The sequence below is a fragment of the Mytilus californianus genome, unplaced genomic scaffold (assembly GCF_021869535.1).
Source record: "Mytilus californianus isolate M0D057914Y unplaced genomic scaffold, xbMytCali1.0.p SCAF_3, whole genome shotgun sequence".
In the NCBI taxonomy this organism is placed as follows: domain Eukaryota; kingdom Metazoa; phylum Mollusca; class Bivalvia; order Mytilida; family Mytilidae; genus Mytilus; species Mytilus californianus.
This window is the reverse complement of record NW_026262679.1, coordinates 80664641-80687981: the sequence shown is the minus strand read 5'-3', so window position 1 is coordinate 80687981 and position 23341 is coordinate 80664641. Positions and strand designations below refer to the sequence as shown.

The following is a 23341-nucleotide window of genomic DNA, read 5'->3' as shown; positions in this document are numbered from 1 at the left end:
TTTTTTTTATATAGAAATTTATAAAACAAAAGCAACTAAGCAGTTGAGGTGATAATGTTAGATGTAAGTCAAGCAAGCTAAAAGCAAGCTGGATAAAATCGTCTATGTAAGAAGAAGCAAAATAAACAAAAGCAATTACCAGTAATTCGTCAATAATAAAAATGAACATGAATTCCTCTTCTATTTGTACTTTAAAAAATTTCTGTATAGTACCAAGGACTTATATAGTAAGATACTATATAAATCCTCGATAGTACTCAATGTACCATGACGTATATATAGTATTTCATTCCCAAGATTGATTGACACTATAAACACTTTACTCTGACCACTTTCTATAAGATTTAAGCCAAGTCAACATGTATTAAAATAAGCAAGATCTTAAATAATTCTTAAACATTGTTCCATATGTTACAATCCAATAATTAAAACTTTGATAATAAATGGGAAGAGTCGATTTCTTTTGCATTTACTTCATCAGGAGGATATGTTTTAAAAGGTCCTTGAATCTTATCTGCACAGTATCATAGCTTCATGTATGTCTTTGTGCTTACTATATTATTTCTGGACATAATTTTACTATAAATTTGAATAATTTTAAATTCTAGTACTTTGCATTTCAAATAATTGGAGTTCACTTGTTTAAAATAAACAAGCATTCCGAGAGTATTGCATAGCAATACATAGTCCCCTACCGGTTAAAAATTTGTTGTACTGGAACAAAATGCTAACTTGATCTATAACTTGTCATGGTGTAAACTATATAACAAATATCAAGACAATATCTTCAAGCATGACGAAAAAAAGTGTGGAAAACTGATTATTTAAGTGAATTTTCTAAGTCCAAGGACCATAACTCAGCATAAAATCATCAGACCGGAACAAAATTCGAACTTGATCTGTAACTTGTCATGATAAAACAATATACAAAATATCAAATCAATATCTTCAAGCACGTAGAAAAAAGTGTGGAAAACTGATTTGCCGGACTGATGGAGGGACAGACAGACAGACAGATAGACAGACAGACAGAAAGAGTGCAAACCTAAAGTCCCCTTCAACTTCGTCGGTAGGGGACAAATAACCAACAGTTTTTATTGATAATGCAACTCAAAACATACGAAAAAATTTGAGAATTTCTAATGGAAACAAATAAAAAGCTGGCATAACCAACTGATGCTCCCAAAATTGAGTATAAATGTGCAAACTATCAACCCCAAAACATTTGTTTTGAACACCCAGAATGAAGGACAAAGCAATTACAATATGCTGCCGATATTTTTGCTGGGAACATAAAAACCATACCAACAGAGCAGAAAATAACAAGATACAGAGCTTTGAAGCTAGCCGAGGTTACTGCCAACACAAAAACAATCAGTTATGATTCATAAAAATGTACGCTTACATGACACTCAGATGCCACAGGAGTATTTTTTAGAAATATCATGACAGAAAAAATAAAGACATATGATTTATTTTCAGAAGCTGAAACAAAACATACAAAAGAATGAGCTTACAGATACAGTCAAGAAACTGCTACATATATATCTTTTACAGCTCAAGCTGACCAGAGCTACAGTACAAGTTTTCACACCTGAATAGCATTTCACACCTAATGCACCATTTCAAGACTTAGGAATGTTTCAAAATCCAATACCGCTTGATTTTGTCAGTGTTTATCGACTCCCCCTTAATGGATTTACCTTGGCATTCAGTATTGTTATTCTACTTTTCCAAAAGTATTAACTTTTGCTACATTTCTGTGAATTGATAGTTCTAGGATGGAATTTAAGGATGGAATTTAAGGTTGGAATTAAAGGTATTAAAGGTTTGAAAATGTGAAAGAACTGAAAAATAAGCATAAGATTTGAAAACTTGAATTAAAATTTTCAAAAGTTCCTTTGCCTTTTATAATGGTGACTTACACAGCCAATGCACAACACACTGTTTGACTTACTCATTAAGAAAATCTAACAATGAAAGTTTAGATTTCTTATTTCTATCTTCTTGTGCCAGCATTCTGTTTGTATTTTCGTCGTCATCTTCCTCGATTTCCCGTTGACGACGGAACTGAGCACTATAAAGTAGTATAAAGTGTGCATACATATGTTATAACAGCATATCTATATTATGTTTACTAACAGAAGCAATTATATATTACAATTCCAGGCCATCTGTTGCAAGTCTGCTTGTTGATCAAACTATTGGGTATTTTGTATATCTTCTTTTGGTTGTACAACACAATATATAAATGTAAAATGTTTTAGCTTCTATAAACAGTGTTACTGTGGATTCATTTATTTTCATTGGTACCAATTTCCGTGGATTGAGGGAAATTGGTATATTACTGGATATTTGGTTTTGTGGTTTTGCAGAATTTTGCATACAAGCCTATAAAAAAATGTATACTTTGTTGAACATTTTAATTTGTGGTTCACGTTTATTTACGAAATCCACCAAAAATTGGTATCCACCAAATAATAATGAATCAACAGTAAGTTTTGATAAAGAATGTTTAAATTTTACTGCTGTCCTTTGCTAGCGCAATAATAACATTTTTTATTAATATCATCATTGATGTCAAGATTTTTTTCCAAAAATAAATGAAACATTTATAATTCAGAAAATTTCTGTTTTGAAACAATCAATTTCTATTTGATTTTGAATTCAATTGAATTTTCGAAATATATGTTTCAAACAGGTAAAAAAAATTAGTGATTCAAAGAAAAAAATGAAACATAAATTTCTTGAATACCACTGTTATTTTCAGATAAAATCTTGGAACTAATATCATAATGTATCAGACAATCCAGGGTAGTTTTCATTCTGAAAAAAAGCTGCAACTTATCAAGCAAACTTGCAAACCTGGCCTCATGCATTTCATTATTATAAAAACAAATATTGTCAAGCTAATGTTAAATATATCTTAACTTTAATACATTTATAAAAGCCAGTACAATTAAACTTGTCTAAACTAAACCCAGCATAAACTAGAAACCTAAGGAAACTGATCTCTTGAATCAGGACATGCTGATAATATTTGCCCTGTAAAAAATTACCAACTGTCTAATCTAAACTAACTATTCAGTCCTGAAGGGGTCCTGTTTAGACAAGTTCTACTATACTTTATAACCAAATGGTTTCTTAACCTTATAGGGTAACAAAAACTTATCGTTCTAATACCAGTTCAAATCTAAATATTAATCTTATTTCATCCTGATAGGTCTATATGTTGTAATGAAATTATCATAAGAACTTGTTTGCCATCTCATACATTTGAATTTTAAAGTATTTCTTAGTTTTCAATTTATCATTTTAGAATTTGCAACTAAATAAACATATATTTGATGGAATACACACAAACTTTCATTTGTTTTTTGCACAACATTAAATCAGTTAAACTGGAATTGATGGCATCAAAGGTATTTTCAAATTCTGCATATTCAGAAAAGAAAACAAGTGCCAAAATAAAAATGTTTTTTCCCTATCCACTAAAAATGCCTTCATCTTCAATTATTTATAATTTTTAAGACAACCATTATATGCTTTAGATTTTAACATTATTTTTCCAATTTCAAGAACTCAAAGAGTAGCCAAAACCTACCTACCCAATTTAAATTATCAAGACAGGAAAGGTAGATGAAAAAGAAATGACACCAATGCCCTACTTTTTTAAATAGATTTTTAAATGACACCATTCCTTTCATTTAAAGTAACATATTTCACTGCAATTACTATCTTACTAAAGAACTAACACTATCTCAGACGGCGCGGGACGTTTGCACTTTTCTTAATGGATATTTGCGCTTCAATTTATAGGACATTTGCGCTTTTTAAAAAAGGACATTTGTGCTTTTACAATATTTGCTTCTTACGACTCCCCTCCTATGTTATCCAGGCTTAGGTCCGGTAGGTTGGACCTGGCAGAATTAAAGTGAAAATTTTCATTATGGTTAAAAATTTAATAGTCATTTCATAGCACATTTGTGTTTAAACGTCATTTCATAGCACATTAATATAGCTATTATATATAGCTAAAAGTAAACATTCTAAATACATTAAGACACGTATAGACATCAAAGATCTGTTTTTGCTTGATATCTGAGGCTCAGGGAATGAGCAAATTTAGCTCTTGTAATCTGTCCTGACTGGTATTTCATCCACATTTCAAATAAATCTTCTAGTTTCTCTTTCTCAATTCTTGATTTAGGCCCCTGTTCATCAATATAACGAATTTTAATGTAATTAACCGACTGTTGTTCAATGATAAAAATCTATCATGACATATACATTCCCCTCCCCCTTTACTAGTCTATATCAATGTGAACTCACTAACCACAAATATAAGTTGAATTTATTTGCGTAATGATTACAACTCATTAAAATTTCAGGAAGACGACTACAGGTAAGAAGCGCAAATGTCCTGTTAATTTAATACAGGTGTATCAAAATTTAAAGCGCAAATGTCCATAGTGTTTGGAGCGCAAATGTCCTATCGTGTTACAGGTAAAAAAGCACAAACGTCCTGTGCCCATCTCAGAGAGGGTTGTTACTTCTGTATTTTTTTTTATTATGTTCACTGACAAAAAATTGTCGAAACTTAACCTTATAATTTGAATTTCACTTCAAATATAGATTTTCTATGTATATTTTGGGAAAAAAGTAAACATTTTCAACTCTTACTAAAAGAGAGGACAAAAGATTATTTACAACCTCTTAAAATATTTTCAATATTTTACACATAAGTAACAAATACTAATATTTTGTAAAACACATGCACACTACTCAAATATTTTACAATATAACAATATGAACATATTAACATTATAACAATCACAATAGCATAACCACATAACTAACACAGAAAAGTGTCATGCAAGCCATGCAGTGTTCACTAACTTTTGCATCACTGCAAACAAAGTTTCAGTGTAAAGCATGCTTAACTTTGCTAAATGTTGCAGTAAAAACTTGCTATTAATGACAAAAGTGATATCTATAAATAAAGAAGAAATATAGGGTTATAAAGGTCAAGATCTTCCATAATTGACGAAGAAGTTCATTTTACGGTACAACTTTATGGAATAAATTTTTGTTGTATGAAAATACAAATAAAAAGTTGAGAGACGTACACTGAAACGATATTTCAGAATTTTAGATTATTTCATTTCAAACTTTGTTAGCTAATTCTATACACATACAAAGATTCAATGCACATGCATAATATAAAATGTTTTAATACGAGTTAAGTCCAGCAATAACAACAAAAGACCAATACACGTTTCCCCTATATCATACACTTTTATTATTAAAAGCTTCAAGAATGGCAATATGTTTCAAACAGCTTTGTGTTAAGCAACCATAAATACCAAAAAATATATGCTCAGAATTTTCATAACAACTGTACATGTGAGAAAAAAAGCACCAAGATATAAAGTGCAAAATACAAGAAAAAATAATCACTGCCAAAATAAAATCTCACTCACTCATGTTCTTCAATGAGTTTTTGTATATATAAGTAGGATCTATGGTGTGGTCTGAAATCAATCGCATTTAAAAAAAATCAATTTCACTTAAAGATTTCAAACTATTTATTCTTTTCCTTGTTCAGAATGAAAATAGATTATGAAAATGTGTTCCATAGAGTTAACCCTTTAATATAAGGGAACAGATACGTCTTGTCAACAAATACCCCTATTTTCATCCTAACAGCCGAATTCTGTACTACATCAGTTTTACTTGAAAATGATTTTCTATTACATGTTTATATTCCTCAGTTCATTTTCTTCTATCTCCCTTTTTCTTGGTGTCCAGTACATGACTTATTCGTAATACAAATTATCTATGCAGCATACATTTGGAATGAATAAGTTTTCTTTTGGCCACATAAAAATTCAGACAATATTGTAAACAAATCTGCATAAATGAACTCAACTAAATGATTCTAAGTGCATAATTGAATTTATGAAATTAATTACCAGCAACCAGGAAGTTAATTATTTAAGTGTACTTTAACTACGACAGAATACAACCATCCAACACCAACATGCACATAACATTCTATAACTGAAACACCATATCAAATATTGGGTAATCAATATCCAGCTAAAATCAAAATTCCAATTATTAACAATTAATGGTTATATTTTGATCTATATCTATTTCTCAATGACAACAGACATCCCATCCATTTGTTATGTATATATATATATAGATATGTTAGACATCTGAAGACATACCGGAAAAACGTTGCTCTTCTGTCAGGAGGAGGAAAATAGTATTGTTAAATCGTCAATTTTTATAATTTGATATGTTCTGTAAAAGCCTGATTTTTTTGCCTCAGTAAAACTATCAAAACATTAAGTGTTTACCAGAAAGACTATGAGAACAAAGAGAAATGAAGATTTTCATAACTGTCATTTAAAATGGCACATTTTTATATTATATCTCACTAGGTCAATGATTTCTTGCTAATACTTACTTTGACAATATTTGTATAATCTATAACCATTAGCCTTTAGACTTTAAAAGATAGATTTCTATTGTTTTAGAGCAAAGGTAAAATATTCAAAATGTCAGAAGACAATTGATCATGAAGTGTTCACACTACTCAACAGCCCTACTGCACAAGTTTTCTTTCTCTAAGGAGTCGTCTGACAAGAAATTAAAATTTAAAAGATGAATAAAACAATTTTTTAGTACAGTTTTAACTGCAGGATGGTCAAAATTACATTCAGGGTAACAAAATCAATGAAAGCAGCAGGTCATTAGAGGTTAATGCAATCTGATTAGAATACAGATCAGGTGTACTCACTTATCTTACAAAGATCTGACAATGCTCTCTTCTACTTTCTGTTTCGATTAATATGTCAACCAATGAAATTTCTGCACCAAATTTCAAATGGTATGCATCATCAAGATAAAACCTTCCCAACAGAAAGTAAAACAGATTGGTGTCAGATCCTTGTAAGCAAAGCATGGACACATGATTTGTGTTTAAATCAGAATGAGGTTAATGCAAAGTGTGGTAGTTACACTGGTTCAAGTATCAGTTTGTTTAGAAAGTACTTACTGTTTTGGATCCCGAGTATGCCCCAATTTTTCACCTATAAAAATAAAAAAAAAATCCTTATCAATTCTTTGATTATTAAATTGCGGTCCAATGTAACTGGTTGTTTGAAATAAAATTTGACTGAACAAATCTAACTTTGTGTTTTGGTGGTGTTTCCTTTTGATTGGCCCACTGAAAAAAGTAATTGTTTGCATGCTTCAACACATTTACTACAAGTAATTTCACTACAAGTAATTTCACTACAAGTAATTTCACTACAAGTACTTTCACTACAAGTAATTTCACTGCAAGTACTATCACTGCAAGTAATTTCACTACAAGTAATTTCACTACAAGTACTTTCACTACAAGTAATTTCACTGCAAGTACTATCACTGCAAGTAATTTCACTGCAAGTAATTTCACCCAACTGGTTTAAATGTCATTGTGGTATGGTTTTGCTGGTCCGAAGAAAGTCAAAAGTGGACGTTCTAAAATAGGTTAAGGGCTGACTATTTTTATAAGGTTCTAAGCTTTAGATGATAATATTTGTTCTTTCATCATCTTTGTAACTATTTCTCCAAGTTGTCTACACAGAATTTTTGATGTTTAGTGTAAGGTTTTGAGTTTCTCTGTTTAATTTATATGTAATTTGCCCTAATTTTGATTTACTGATGTTTTTATGTTCCGATCTCATTGGTGTTTATTTGAAACCTGCTTTATTATACCAAAAAATGTAATTTTTCAGAAATAAAGATATTCAAAACATAAATTTTGTCAGCTCGTAGTTTTTGTGTTTGAAATTTCTAATTTTTATCATTTTTCAACAGATATATATTTTAGTTTAAACCTTGCATGATATTCAAAACATAAGTGATATAAATGTTGATTGGTGATACAATCTGACAGTAGGAAGGCATTATAAAGATCCCCTTTTTCAAATATTGTTTCTATCTTAAATTTCTTAGATGAAACAAGTGTTGACTATTCTTAGTCATCTAATTTGCTACTGTCAAATTTGACTGTTTTATTTCAAGTCATTTGACATGATACAATACTGACTTACTTGTCGAAACAGCGTGTGGTATTGAAGGTGTTGACTGTGCTTTAGTCATGTTACTGGAATGTTGAGGAACAGTCAATTTAGAATTCTCTTCTTCAGAGTCGCCACTCTGATTAATCTCCTCGGACAAATTCCGTACCTGAGTCTAAAACAAAACAATTGTAAAATATACATTTTCCTACAGCAAAAATTGAATAACTGATTTTGTTTTGCTTAACGTCCAGTACTAAATATTTCATGCATATTCAGGACTAAATGAAAGGATGAAGAAATGTCAAAATATAAACTACATACTGAAATGAACTTTTCCCTTTGACTTCAACTGTTGTAACTCAATATTTGGTTTAATAACTTATGTTTATTTTGTTGCTGTATCAACCTTGTATACTTCATTCATTCAATAACTTTGAATCTTTTATATATTTCAATCATCTTCATCATTTTTCAATTTGTGTTGATTGATGGTTGGGTGTTTAAAGCCACTTTCAGCAATATTGGCTTTAATGGGGTGGTCAGTTTATATTGGTGGAGGAAGCTGGAGAGAGAGGACAACAACCTTTGACAGGAAAACTGACAATCTTAGTCAATTCATTTATTCGTGTTGATGTTTCCTACTGCCTGTCACAAGATCATTGAACGCTTTGATCTCTTCTATGGAGAGTCAATCTTTTGCTGTTCATGTGTTAAAATGGCAAAGCAGTCTTGTTTTTAAATCTTTCCTTTAAGTCAGGAGTAGTTTTTAAATCTTTCCTTTATGTCAGGAGTCATGTTTTTAAATCTTTCCTTTATGTCAGGAGTCATGTTTCTAAATCTTTCCTTTATGTCAGGAATTAATTCTGAATCGTGATATGTAATGATGTAGATGTGGATTGATATACCGGTACTTTGCAATTTGAAATATTTTTTAATTACTTTTTTCTTGTCTCTTGGAGTAACAAGTTCTTGTTGTAAATGGTAAAGTGTTCCAATAAGGGAATCTCCAGTTAACCCTTGCTCATAACCTCTCTCATCAGAAGCCTCTTTATCTGAAATATAAATTAAAATTATAAAACATAAACTTTTATGAATTAAACTTGACAAAATCTGCTATTCAAATAAAGACAATAGATAATTCATTTTAACATAGTTACTTTATACTAGTCTACTTTTATCAATAACCTTTCATGGTAATGACAATTGGGGAGTAAGAGTTTTTTTAATTCTTTTCATAGAGAGAAAGCAGTAGCTAGGGAGGGATTCAAACATAACTTTTTAGTGAATTTTCACATGATATTAAATTTCAAATGAGAAATGAGAAATTGCCTCTGAAATCTGAAATCACATGAATTTTGCATTACCTTGTTGGATAAATATGGGCAAAGTTAAAGATGTAATGTCTAATTACCATCCACTGAGATTTTAAGGACCAAATTAAATTTTCTAGTTGCTTCTTGCATGTGCTCTATATTTGTGAATAAAATAAAATGTTTTTAAACCTGCGGACGTTTACATTTTTTCACCAAAAAAAATGCTTGAAGGTAGGTTTTTTGTTATGTGCTGCCTCCTGAAGACATCATTTTTACAAAACTTTGTTATTTATACAGGTAAATCTTAAAATCAATATGCAAATTTCATTAAAAAATTAGGTAAAAATAAACAAATTATTGAGAAAAAAATCCTGGCTGGCATTTCAAAAATGGCCTTATTGCACCTACTCCTTGTATAAGAATATATTAATTATTGAAAATATATAAATCATGGCTGGCATTTCAAATATGGCCATAATGCGCCTACTACTTTTATACTGATATACAAATAATTGCAAAAACAACCCTGGCTGGCATTTAACAACAGACTATCAACAAAGATTCATCTTTAATTGAATAGATTTTTAAAATAGACTTATAAAAGATAGAATGTCATACAACCTTTTGTACAGCACAGTCCTGTTTTAATAAACCTAGCTTTGCACTAGGTATTAAAAAATATATGTTAATTTTTATTTACAATCTGATTTAATAAGCAAGTTTTAAGCAATTGAATTTTTAAGGCTTCTGATTTAAAAAAAAAAATATTATGCTATCTAGTTTAAATAATTATATACAAATGTAGTAAATTTGCAATGAACTTTAAACATTTTGGTTCTTAAGACAATATGAGAAGAGATTTTCTAAACAGATTCTATCAAACTGATTCTGAAGACATTCCAATAATTTGTAAAACATAATTACAGAAAGGACTTGAGCAGCCTGATTCTGAAGGTGATATACTAATAGCATCCATGTCTAATGGATTTTGTCGATTGGTTGATATGTTGTCTTCCTTGGCATCATGATAGGAATCGTCTGAATCATCTCCATCAAGTTGGTTCAAACTTGCACTGAAATAGAAAATGGAATTCATCTTCATATTTGCTGATAATTATTTTAATGGTTGATTGCATTGCATATGTTTAATACCATCTCAATGCAAAAATTCTATATAATGGCATGAGACTGTCAATCTACATTTTTAAAACCCTATCATAGATATAAGAAGATGTGATATGAGTGCCAATGAGACAACTCTCCATCCAAGTCACAATTTGTAAAAGTAAACAATTATAGGTCAAAGTATACCAGTATATTAACACATTTTGCTTTAGAGATTCCTCCAAGAAAAAACACATTCATTTTGCCATAATCATTATTCCATTCTGGTAGTTAAAATATTCTTATTTTAAGGAGAATTAATTGGCAAAAGGCTATTGTCTACCTTGGGGAAATACATCCACACAATAAACCCTTCTTTTCACGATAAATACCAAAATAAAAGAAAAATGTTCAAAGGCTAAGACACACATGTTATGATTCTTAAATAAAAAACGTAATTAAATAAATAACTCAGAAATCAAAAGGTATTTTCAACATGCAAATGCATGATTTTAATCATATTTCATAAGAATTTTATCTAAACTTGGCAACAATGAACCCTATATATAAAAAGAAAATTATTAAAAAAAAATTAAAATATTTTGATGTTAACTATAAATAAACAGAATATAAACAAGAACTGACTTTAACTGACATGTTTCCAACAAGTCGAAACGGTTTCCCAACATAGCAGTATATTTTCCCTTTCTACGTATTGCTTACAACAGAGAAGAAGTATAATATCTCTTGCTGGAAAAAAATCTCGTTCAGTTGTTTTTTCTTGATTTAATTTCTCAAATTGGGTCTCATTATTTAACAGATAAGGTTAATATCAAGATGTTTCAAATTAATCACTTGCCAGACAACCTTGCATCAGATAAGACGATTTATAGCTTTGAGATGCACTTGAAGTGCAATGAGTTTTGCACATGCACAGAGGTTTAAGAGGGGGATGATCAAAACAGGTTATTTTGATAACTTGCAGATAACTGTTATTTTTAGAATAACATTTAAGATAGGAAAATGCATTACTTTCAGCAGATCAAATCTAAATGACAGACAGATGAAATAAAATTGTTACTTAGTGGCTTTGCTTTCTTTACAAAGACAGATACTGAAATCTTCTTTACGGAGTTCTTACCAAAACCTGTAAAACATTTCTAAGTAACCTTGAGACTAACATGAAACAACATTTAGTATTCCATATGACTGGAACCTTGGTTCATTGAATACATGTATTAATTATTTGATAATAATAAAAAAATAAATCAGAAAATGCTGGTAGCAAGTGATTATGAAACTACAATAAAAGATGTCAATTCAACCCTTAAAGTGTTATATGCTAGACTAATAAGAAATATTTTACAGGCACCTAATCGAAAATCCATTTTTGTTGACAATTACTGTGTGTAAACAAGCATTTATTTATGGTCTGGGTCATGCCAAGGCCAAGGTTGAAATAGTTATCTCCCCTTAGTACAGAAGACACATAAAATAGTTAACAGTGCAAAAAAGATACATAAAAAAAAAACTACAAACCATTAAAGAGACAGTATCAATCAACTATATAGATCTATTTCTAATGTCAAAAGTGATCACTCTTTCAAAACAACTAGAATTAAGAATTGCCTTTTACACAAGGGACTGTCAAGTGAGAAGATTTTTATAAAGACCTTTTGTACATTACTCCTAAGTTTTAATAATTAGGATTATGTATGTAGTAAGAGAAGACAATTAAACTGTGATTCCCAATTGATTAAATGGGAACATATATGATGAAGTCCATCCAATCAGCAGAAAAGGTCTACAAATCATCTTTTGTATAAAGTTTGAAAAGGCTTGAAGAGAAGAAATTTAAAAAATGACTAATTGAGAATCAGATACTGCAAATTCAGAAGATGAAAGAGTGAAAAGTGAACAGATTTCAAACACCAAGTAAAGATAACAGCTCCTATTGGCCCTTTATGTCAGATGGGCTAAAAAAAATTCATTGGAATGGACATATGGACTCCATGATGGTGCAGCTGGACTAACAAGACTTACAGAAATGTTCTAACCATCAAGCATAAGATAGTTATAAAACAAACCGTAAAGAAAAGAAGTAACTCAAGATAACCAAGAATGCTGAACAGATAAAAGTTGATTTAATTTTGATTATGAAACCACGTCAAGTACATGTTATGTATTATTGATAGGATTATTGGTATTCTTTGTGGGTAATGATTTCCCTTTGAGTTTTGTAATTAATGGACAAAAATAAAACCCAATTATCTACAGCCTGAAAATTACCAGAAATTACTTTTTAGCTTGTAGTAATTCAAAAACCTCTTAAGCAAGGAATTTCTCTGAAACCAAATAATGACCAGTAGTAAATAAACTGGGCAATTAATCACAGGCAATGAAACTAGGCCAACAACAGTAAACACAAATTATGTTGCCGTATTTGACTCAATAAAGTCAAGTATTGCAAAAGAAACGAAACCTTTCCACAGAATCAGCTGTAGTTTACCTGTCCATTTAAATTTTTGTATCATATGTATTCAACAAGTAAGGTTAACAAAAAATTAAATGGACAGGTAAACTGATTCTGTGGAAAGGTTTCATTTCTTTTGCAATAAGCTTTTTTACGAGACTAGTTTAAAGTCTGATATGGGCTTTTAAAGAAAAAAGAAAAGAAGTAAGCATTATCCTTTATCTTTATTTCCCACTTCAAAGATGATGTTCTTTTACTGAATAATTCAAAGTTTGTTACCATAGAAATCAATGGTGAGGTTTTGGAAAATCTTTGTCACAGATGGTTATGCCCTCAGTTTTTTGAAAATCAGAAACTTAATATGAAAATGGATATGAAATTTGTCATTCACAATGCATTTTTATTCAGATGTATCACATAATGAGTTTGTCATCAGATTTTTATGACAGGTGCCACTATAGGAACAGGAACTGTGAAACATTCCAGAGCATAAAGTTCACCCCTGGATTTTGATGAAGTTCTTGTCATAAGCAATATGACACCATTCCAGAGAATAAAGTTCACCACTGTTTTTTGATGAACTTCTTGTTATAAGCAATATGATAGGTGCCACTACTGGAACAGGAATTGTGAACCAATTTCCATAGCACAAGTTCAACATAGGTTTTTGGTGAGGTTCTTTTCATGGCCAACATGACAGGTGCTTTTTATTCTGTTTAGTTTCTAGTCAATAGTTGCCTCACTGGCAATCATATCTCATATCCATTTTCATATCAAGTTTCTGATTTTTGAAAACTAAAGGCATTTATTGGAGGATATACGTTCATCTTGCAGATCTTTACAAAGGTCAATATTATTATTTTTTTATTATCCAAAGATAAGTAAATATTTCTCTGTTTTATCAATTATACCTACTGCAATCAACATGCTTTACTAAATCATGAAGAGTTGTTTACATTTAGAGAAGACCTAGATTAAGAGGCCATACACAAGGGATACAAGGTCAGTCTGAATTAGGTATACAAGGCTTGAACTAAATCAAACTGTTACTTAAAATATCTAATTTGCTAATGGAGATAGACCATTATGAAAATCAGTAGCTTTTACATTTCTCAATGTAAATTTGTCCTTATTGGAAAAAGATTCATTTCTGTCAGGTGATTTAAAATTGATTTATGTTTCAAATTGTGCATGCAACTGTACCCATCGAAAACCACAAAAGTCAGTGTAAAATTTGAAATACACAGTAATGAAAGAAATTGTGTGTTAATTTTTTTAAATGGTGACAGGACAACAAAACAAACAGAGTTAGTGAAAAGTTATGTCAAAAGAAAGAACAGCACATCTAATTGCAAACAAACACTGTAATCAGCAAATTAGTTAATAGACGAAAAGATGTCAAATTCATTAGGTATAGAGAGTACTCTTTAAATAAATAACGAAAAACTCCTGTTTGTTAATGAAAGTAGAAACATTTAATCGAGTAATGGGTTTTTTTCATTACGAATAGAAGCTATGAAACTGTCTTACTAGAAGGCATGTCTTCTCTGGTCTATATCTCTAAAAATAAACTCTATTTTTTTAGCAACACATAGTTTACTTAATATATTTTAGGAAAACAAATATGCCTTTCAAAATAACATTTATTTCTAATTTCATATACAAAAAAAAATGGGTTTTTTTTTTACATTATTTCAGTTATTTTTATTTTTATGTTTTTACTTTTTTTTGCTCTCTTTTTGAGCAAAGTGAGTTTGAAACAAGATATGTAACAATAACAGAGAAGATGTATATTTAGCTCAATAATCCAATAAAGGGAACATAAAACTCGATGATTATTGTACGAATGCAATGTATAACTACACGTGTCAAATTGAATATAAATCATGCAAGGGGAAATAATATTCTGAAAAGGATAAAAAAAAAAAAAAAAAAAAAGGATTTCTGGTACCTTTTTCCCTGCGAGAAAGAACTCTGGTTGACATATTTGTTATGAAGATCTTCGGTGATGGTTGATGTTTGTGGACACCAGCTACTCCTGCGTCTTACTCCTGGGGTGTTGTCCCCATAATAATCTTTAATAAATCTATTAAGACTTGTGTCCAATCTAATATCGTCAGAACTATCAAGAGTGATGCCATTTACACAAATTTGTACTCTAGAATCATCATCCGAAACAATTTGAATATCTGAATTGAGTTCTTCATTATATGGGGTGGACTCCTCGGCCAGTACTGACTGTTCCTCATCTTTGGCCAGATTGTGCATAGAACTATGGTGCCCTGCAAAAATAATTCCATGTTGTATAATTTATTGAAGCATCATTCAATTTGAAGCTTTAAGCTGGATCGTTTGTCATAATATGCAGTTATTGATCGTTATGAATATTTTTTATTTTAATTATGACACTAGATTTAGAGTTAATTTGTTTATTTTGCTGTTTAAAATGGTTGATTTTCTGATACATCAAAACAAAATATAATTTGTACTGATCTCCATATCAGACCAGACTTATGAGATTACTTGATTGTAAGTTTTGGTCATTGTGCTGATTTTTTAGGGATCTTCTTTAGCTAACCAATTTTGCTGTTCACAGTTTCTCTTTATCTATAATAGTATTCAAGATAATTGCCCAAAAAGCATAATTATTTAAAAAAAAATATATTTCAAGGGCAGTAACTCCTACAATTTTGGTTATGTAGACTTATTAGATCATACCTTGCTGGTAGTTTTTTTCTGTGTTTAACTTCTTTCAAACATAAATAGTTTTCAAGATAATAGCCAAAAACACAAAAAAAAGGTAAAATCATCCTTCAGAGCAATAACACATGTAAGGAGTTGACAATTGTGGTTATGTTGACTTATTTGTTGATCTGATATTGCTGGTCATTTATTACATTTACAGTTCTATCTAGCTATAATAGTTTTCAACAAAAAAGCAAACAATGCCTTCTGTTTTTTTTAATACAGTTAGGTTTCAAATTTGATTACATTTGTTATCAATAATACACAATTTGCATTTGAAATGTATGATCAAGAGATTATGGCACATCCTTAAGCAGGAAACTTCCATCATAAGTGGTCACTAATTTTCAGGATTCTTTATTAATTTCAAAGATGGCCAAAAATAATGTTTACCCGGGATACATATTCGTAACAGTTTGTAGATAAACAAGTTATATCAGTTCTGTAGCCAGGATGTCCCTGAACAGAGTTATTTGGGGTCATCACATTCTAACTAAATCACACTCCCAATCTAAATCTCAACTGAGTCATTAATAGTTTTTCGTTTTTTGTTTTTTTTTTTTCAAGGGAGGAGGGTTTTCATCTGAACCCCCAGAGGCTACAATTATGTATATAATGCCTTGTATGGTACCAACAATAACTTATTACAATTGAGAACACACATGTGTTAACCAACTTTTTTGCAAGTGGCCAATTTCTATCAAAATATCAGGTGTTGAAAGTAAATTTTTTAGGTAGAATAAGGGCAGAAAATCTAAGTAAAACTCAAGCTTTTCCACCTGATGAATATCTACGTCAATACCAAACAATTGTCTAAACAGCTCTACCTAGTCAATTTGGTCTGGCCAGTTGCAACAAAACTGGTGACTATTTTGTTGTATGGTTTCATTTTTAATGAGGTGTTTTTTTTTTTTTTTTACTTAACCTTGATTCTTTTTACCTTCATTCACATTTATGGCAGGAGCAACTTCAGAATCAGGATTTTGTAAAGACGGACATGAACTACTGTTCCGTGATAATTTATCTTTCCTTACATCCTGAAAAATACAAATTAATATTCAATTACATATTCATATATTATACATGAAACTTAGGAAGTATCAAATATATTGGACACTACAACAAAATCCATCACCCATCACAAACCAAATTGCTTATGAAACCAAGCACACATAGAGGAACGATATATGAATAAGATGTGGTGCTGAATAACCTATCATATGTCCTTCAAGACATCCATCCCAAGAGGCTGTCTCATGGACACCAGTGAACTGAACTTGAAGAAAACATATTTTTGATTTAATTACCGGCCTGCATGAAAATGCAAATGTACGGATCTACATATATTCATTCCTTCTTCAGAGATTCATATCATCCATATAACTAACTTCTAATGTATGAATTATTGTGTTAATATTCTATGTTCTATATTTTGTGATAAATATGGATATTTAGTATATTCTAACAGCAATGGGTGCCAAAAGAACATGGCTCTGCTGAATTCATTCACAACTTGTCTATACTCTTGGGAAATTGGAACCTGTCTTATCAGGTTTAGACAATTTAAAAGTGTGTGTGATGACATGTTGGTGATTACATTTGTTAAACTCTTGTTGGGTTGTCACTTGTCTCATTGTTATGTGTATTTAGAGAGAACCATGACCTTCAGCAGAAAAACTGGCAATCCTAGTCATTTAAGATTGGAGTTGAATGACCTTTCAACAATCCGGGTTCAAACTGACAACCTTAGTGTTGACTGGTTATTGATTATTGTAGATGAACAACTAGAACCTAGACCACCCTTCTGTTGAGGCCAAGTAGGTGATAACCTTTGGTTTCTTGTTGTTAGGTTTTGTCTCACTAATATTTGTATTTATTGTGACACTGTAGGTAATTATTTTTTGTAAACTTTTGTTGTTGGGTTGATGTCTTACTAATATTTGTATGACAGTGACCATGTTGGTGTCTGATTTTGAGGAACTTTTGTTGGTGGGTTGTTTTCTCATTGATTTATACTACTTCTCCTTTTATTCACACATGGAAACAGTACAGTACATGTCCAGTTTTGCCTTTTAAGGACTATGTACATGCAAAGACAGTACAACATTTACAATAATCTATCAAAACTTTAAGGCACCATCTTTTTGTGTTTACGTGTCATTTTGTCAGTTTGGCATGTGTTTTATTAGTTTACAGACTTCTGTTATATAACTTATTGTGTGCTGAGTTTCTATAATCATTGTGTCCTTGGTATGACAGATCTGATTGTTCAGTAATAATGTATACAATGTACTATATAGTGAATTTTCATAGTGTGAGCTGTACCTGGCCTCTTTGGACGCATATAACATCAGAAATCATAAGTGCATAAAAATCATACTGACTGAAAAATGTGATAAAGAGTACAAATCATGACTTTATGCACATTGTTCAGTCTTCTTATATCTTAGGACTCATACATCATATCTCTTAAAGTGAAAGAAATATAATGATGTATTGATTGTAATGTTTGCTTAATGTTCAGTGGCAAATATTTCGTGCATAATCAGGAAAAGAACAAAATAATAATAAATGCAATAGGTAGGTTCTACAGTTCTACAGATTTACATATAAGACATGGCTAGAAGAAACCGGCACTAATAATTATACCCCAGGATACACTGAGGGGATGAATATAATGAAGAAGGGAAACTGACATCAAAATCAGATAAAAATTATCAATATACTGTGGATTCGTTATTTTTTGAGGGATACCAATTTTCGTGGATTATGTGGGTACATGTGAACCACAAATTTAAATGTTCAACACATGAAAAATTTTCTGTAGGCTTATATGCAGACTTTGGCAAAACCATGAAATCAAATATCCAGGAAAATGCAAGTTTTCCTCAATCCACAAAAATTGGTATCTATGAAAATAAATGAATCCACAGTAAGCTTTTGCGACAAGGAAAACTGCAATAAAAACATGTAAAGCCCCATAAGGTAGTACGTAAGAATTATAGTTATCTAACCATAATGATGAAGAAAGTGTTTATGACAATGGTGACAGACTCAGACCATAATCACAATTTTTTTTGGTGATTATATAAAACATTGAAATATCAAACAAAATATCCATAAAATATTAAAATAAAATACTCTAACAGAGATTCTTCAACATCCACTCAGCGAGGTTCCTTGAAGTTGTCTTTTATAACAATCAAATTGGCATTAGTTTCTAAAGGAGGAAATTCATCATCAAAATTCATTAAAGTAAACCTGGCAGGAAAGATCTTCATAAAGGGATTTAACCTTATTAACAAGAAGAACTAACTTTTGACATTTTAACAAAAAGAGGATTTTTATGGTTAGCTCTTCTTCTCTCATAACATGATCAATTAACTTAAAGAAAACATTATCATCATGAGATATTTTCAGCAATGAAGTCAATATAATTTCTGGTAATATTTTTTTCAGTGATTATTACATCATATTCTGTTATGCTAGAAAAGTCAATAGTGTCAATTTCAAAGTTTCATCTCGTTTCCAATGTTCAGGTGAGTGAACAGAGAAACAATGTCACTAAAACCCCTTTACTGGAACTTAAGGCTCTTACCATGCAATTGCAATCTGAATGGGTGGATTAAAGGATCCTCTGTGAAAGGCATGATTAATCTTTAAAATAATAGGACCATTGGAATTAATGTAGGTAAAAATATCAAGTTCCAGCTTTGGAATCAAGTTTTAAACACCAGTCGCTGAACATGGGAAATGATTACTTTTTTTGACATTTTAGTTGTTTTGATCTAATATATACCTTTTTTTTCAATGGGAGGAGAGAGTAACTCCCTAAATCCCCCATTTGTTGCTTGCATAACAATAATTATAAAGTTTTAGGTGTAACAATTAAGGAAGCAAATCATAAATCATTAAATACTTCTCAGCAAATTTAAGAAAAAAGAAACTGTGATTGTTTGCATACAGTACAGACTAGATTTTAATTCTTGGGTTTACTTTATTAATTAGCAGAAAAGTTAAATGGCATTGCTAACTTGTCATATGTGCCACTGAAAGTAAAGTTGTTTTTGATGAACTATATGTCCCATATTTATGTCAAATATATGTGTCGAAAAAAAAATGTTGTTTTGTCTCAATGAGGTAATTACTCCACATATCCTTTAATTCATTTATAAAAAAAAATGATTTTTTTTTTAATTACTTTCAATACTGTGAATGTGTATTTTGTCTTTTTTCACATGTAAAGAAAATTTTGTTCCTGTCATAATATTTGCCCCATTTTAATTGGAAAACATTTATTAAATAGAAGATGATTTTAAATTGTAAATGTATCTAATTTTTCATTAAAGAGATTTTACACTGCTATAAAAACAAATATTGAATCTAGCTAGACTTTTGAACAGTCCAATTTGCAGCTACATGCATCACCTTGATTATAGTCTTGGCTAAAACTGGCTGCAGGATTAAAAAAAAAAAAAAAAAATCTTAATAGAAAGGAACAATACAAATCATTTAAAAAAACAAATCACTTTTCTCATCCAACAAACAGATCAGTTTTCTTAACTAAAACAAAAATCAAATTATTTATAAAGCAGAAAATCCCATTACCTTGTTTGGAACACTTCTTCACTAAGATAAATCAAATTTCCTACATTTAGAGGCTATCGTGAGCAGTAGAATAGAATGAACTTTGGTATTTTCTGGAAGTGTCCCCTGCATGAACAACTTATCTTCCAATTAGTTCAACTCCTAAGGAGACTTTGACCAGGATTAAATTGTGTAGTTATGGAGGCGTATTGATCTCTGAAGTTATTTCTGTGGAAACCACAGTATTCATTCATTTCATTTAACAAATAATTTCCAGGTCAATTCTATTATTAATATTACATATTTGTCTTTCTAGAGATAATTTTTTATATCAATTTTTACATCTATATAATTTCCATAATGTGAAAATCATGAAAATCGTGAAAATCAAAACAATGATTCATTAAAAACGTTTGTTTCTCTTTTTGTAGTCTGGAGTTTTTCAAAGTGGGTATCTTACTGTACCGTCATAAATACGATCACTAGAAAAAGTTTTCCCTGTATCTCAGGAAGATGCATGCTTAATTGTATAATTTATATTATGGCAGACGAAAAAAAAAAATATGCATCTGAATTGGTACTAGTCATACTGGATTCTATGCCAGGGAATACAGATAAACTACATTCACAAATAATTTCTTTATTAATATTATTGTTTTAATAGCAAACAATGGGACAGAATGAACATTAAAATAAATTGATAATTTTTTTTGCTAGTAACTTTCTACCAATGTAAACATTTACAGAAATCATATTACTACTAATTACTCAAATTACTGACTGTTGCCAAAGATTTGCATTAGTTTATGAATTGACTGTGGTTTCTCTTTTAACTTGATACTCTTGTAAAGTTTTATATTTCTCTACTACTGAGGATTCATTATTGTCATGAGTCTTGTGGGTACAGGTGAACCAAGAATTTAAAGGATTAATGAATGACAAATTTTCTATAGGCTTGTATGCTGACCTTGGCAAAACCACAAAATCAAATATCCATGATAAGGCGCGTTTTCCTCAATCCACGAAAATTGGTACCCATGAAAGTAAATGAATCCACAATAATACTTCAAGTTGTTTTTTTATTTCCTGTTGTTATTTGTAATCTTGTCTTATGACTTTATATTCCATATTCATAAGTGGTTTTTCATTTTTTTTCCCACCTTATATTATGTTGTTATGTGTGTAAAAATGTTGACTTTAAGTAAATTGTCATAAAATCATCTGATCGGCATTTGAAAGGAAGACGGCTACATAAAACAAGATGTCTGAAGTAATACCCAGGGTTGAAAAAGAAGATATTTTGGGTAGAGGCTTAAATTTGGCCTTGCAACATATCTCTACAGATTTCTCTAGAAAGTAGTTGCATGGGAACTTGAAAGCTTAGAACATGGCACACTTCCTACATGATGCATTTTTTATATAAGAAATGAGCTGTCAAATTGACAGCAAACCAAGTTTTTTGTATTTTGAAGGCACTTTCAAGCTTGTTTGACCTGCCAAGTTTTGTGCCTATTTTCCAATCTAACAAGACCCATAACTCATGAACTGCAAAAGGGCAAATCTTCAATATTAAACTTGACCTCCATTTTGTCACCAGTAACAACATATTAAAATTTGAAAGGATTGGTTTAACAGTTCATAAGTTATTGCACAGAAAACAACATAAAGTACCATTTTCCCATCTGTCAAGGACTTCTGAATGGTAAAAGTGAGAATCATCAATATTGAACTTGAAATCAGTTTTTTAATTTGTAACAACATATCAAAATTTGAAAAGCGTTGGTTAAATGGTTCATAAGTTATTACATGGAAACTGTTGGCAGACAACCACCCACCTGGCCGACAAACTTCCCCATTCTAATAACAAGACTTTCACTTCAGAAAACCTGGTTAATAAACTGCTTCGCCGTGCCCAGCTGGATACGACCGCAGAGGTCCAACTCTGAACAGTTGGGGCATAAATGGACACAATATTCAAGCTTGATACAGGTCTGATTTTGGATTGTAATTAAATATTTGACACATTATAGGTTTCTGACAGAGAATAAATGTAGTCTTAAGAACTTGAAATTGGTTGTATGGTTTGAATTTATATTCAATTGAAGATTTCTTGCTGTTGTGCAATACACTGTGCTGTTGCGCAATACTTAGTAAATCTGTTTTCAGACTATATACAAAGAATTAGCAAATGACCCCGAATTTTTTTCTTTTGAGGAAAAAAATTGCCCCCCCCCCCCCCCCCCCCCAAAAAAAAACCAATATACGACCGCAAATTTTTTTTGCAGTCGTATAAAAATCTATGTCCTCTTTTTTAATAACCAATAGACAAGCTGCAAAAGAACTAAGAAAAAAATTACAGGAATGTCAAAGCAATTAAAATCCAAGACCTTTCAATTTTAGGGAAATAAAATAAAAGAGCAGAATTTTTATTAAAAAATATTAGCAAATATGATGCCAGATTTTTATCTGAAATGTAAATGGGTAATTCAGCAGTACTAAAATCTGAACTTAATGGTTAGAGTGGGCTGCAAGCTCTTAATTTCATCTCTTTTCAAATGTCAAAATCAAGTGCAGAATTTATTTGTTTTGTCTGTAATAATTCTTCATTAAAATCTTCAGCAGCTTAAAATCGATGCAAAAAGAAACACTAAAAATAAATTTGGCAGGGCCTTAGAATCATGCTTATCTTTATCATTATATTTTTTGGTTGCCTTTGATTTTCAACAACAGTATTCAATATGATAAATGAATTGCCCCCCAAAAAATAATCAAGGATAGGATCAATGACCCAAAAGATCACAAACTTGAACAAATACAAAGATCCATTTTGGATAGTAAAAAGTTAATCAATCTTGTTTCAACAATCATAAGTAATACCTCTATCTGTCCATTACAGAAACAGTCTGACGAGGAAGCATCTTCAATATTGGTCTTCCAGACAACGACTTGGTAAATAGAACTCTGTCGTAAATGAAGTTAACTGTGACAAACATTGAAAGATTGAATTGTGTATCTGAGTAAATCTGGAGTGTTTA

At 30.6% G+C, this 23341-nt stretch overlaps 1 protein-coding gene across 12 annotated transcripts in view; it reads right to left on the bottom strand.

Annotated features, from left to right (window-relative positions):
- Positions 1 to 23341, bottom strand: part of LOC127735151 (rho guanine nucleotide exchange factor 28-like) — a 169248-nt gene that overhangs the window by 72087 nt on the left and 73820 nt on the right. For 8 of the 12 annotated variants that reach the window (XM_052245235.1, XM_052245240.1, XM_052245244.1 and 5 more), the window contains 9 exons: positions 16660 to 16756; positions 14926 to 15256; positions 14505 to 14534; positions 10322 to 10470; positions 9024 to 9136; positions 8115 to 8256; positions 7070 to 7103; positions 5484 to 5534; positions 1958 to 2077 (listed from right to left, as the gene is read on the bottom strand). In XM_052245235.1, the coding sequence (XP_052101195.1) occupies positions 1958 to 2077; positions 5484 to 5534; positions 7070 to 7103; positions 8115 to 8256; positions 9024 to 9136; positions 10322 to 10470; positions 14505 to 14534; positions 14926 to 15256; positions 16660 to 16756 (1067 nt within the window). The remainder of the gene's footprint in view (positions 1 to 1957; positions 2078 to 5483; positions 5535 to 7069; positions 7104 to 8114; positions 8257 to 9023; positions 9137 to 10321; positions 10471 to 14504; positions 14535 to 14925; positions 15257 to 16659; positions 16757 to 23341) is intronic. The other 4 variants (XM_052245243.1, XM_052245239.1, XM_052245237.1 and 1 more) reach the window with 4 other exon arrangements.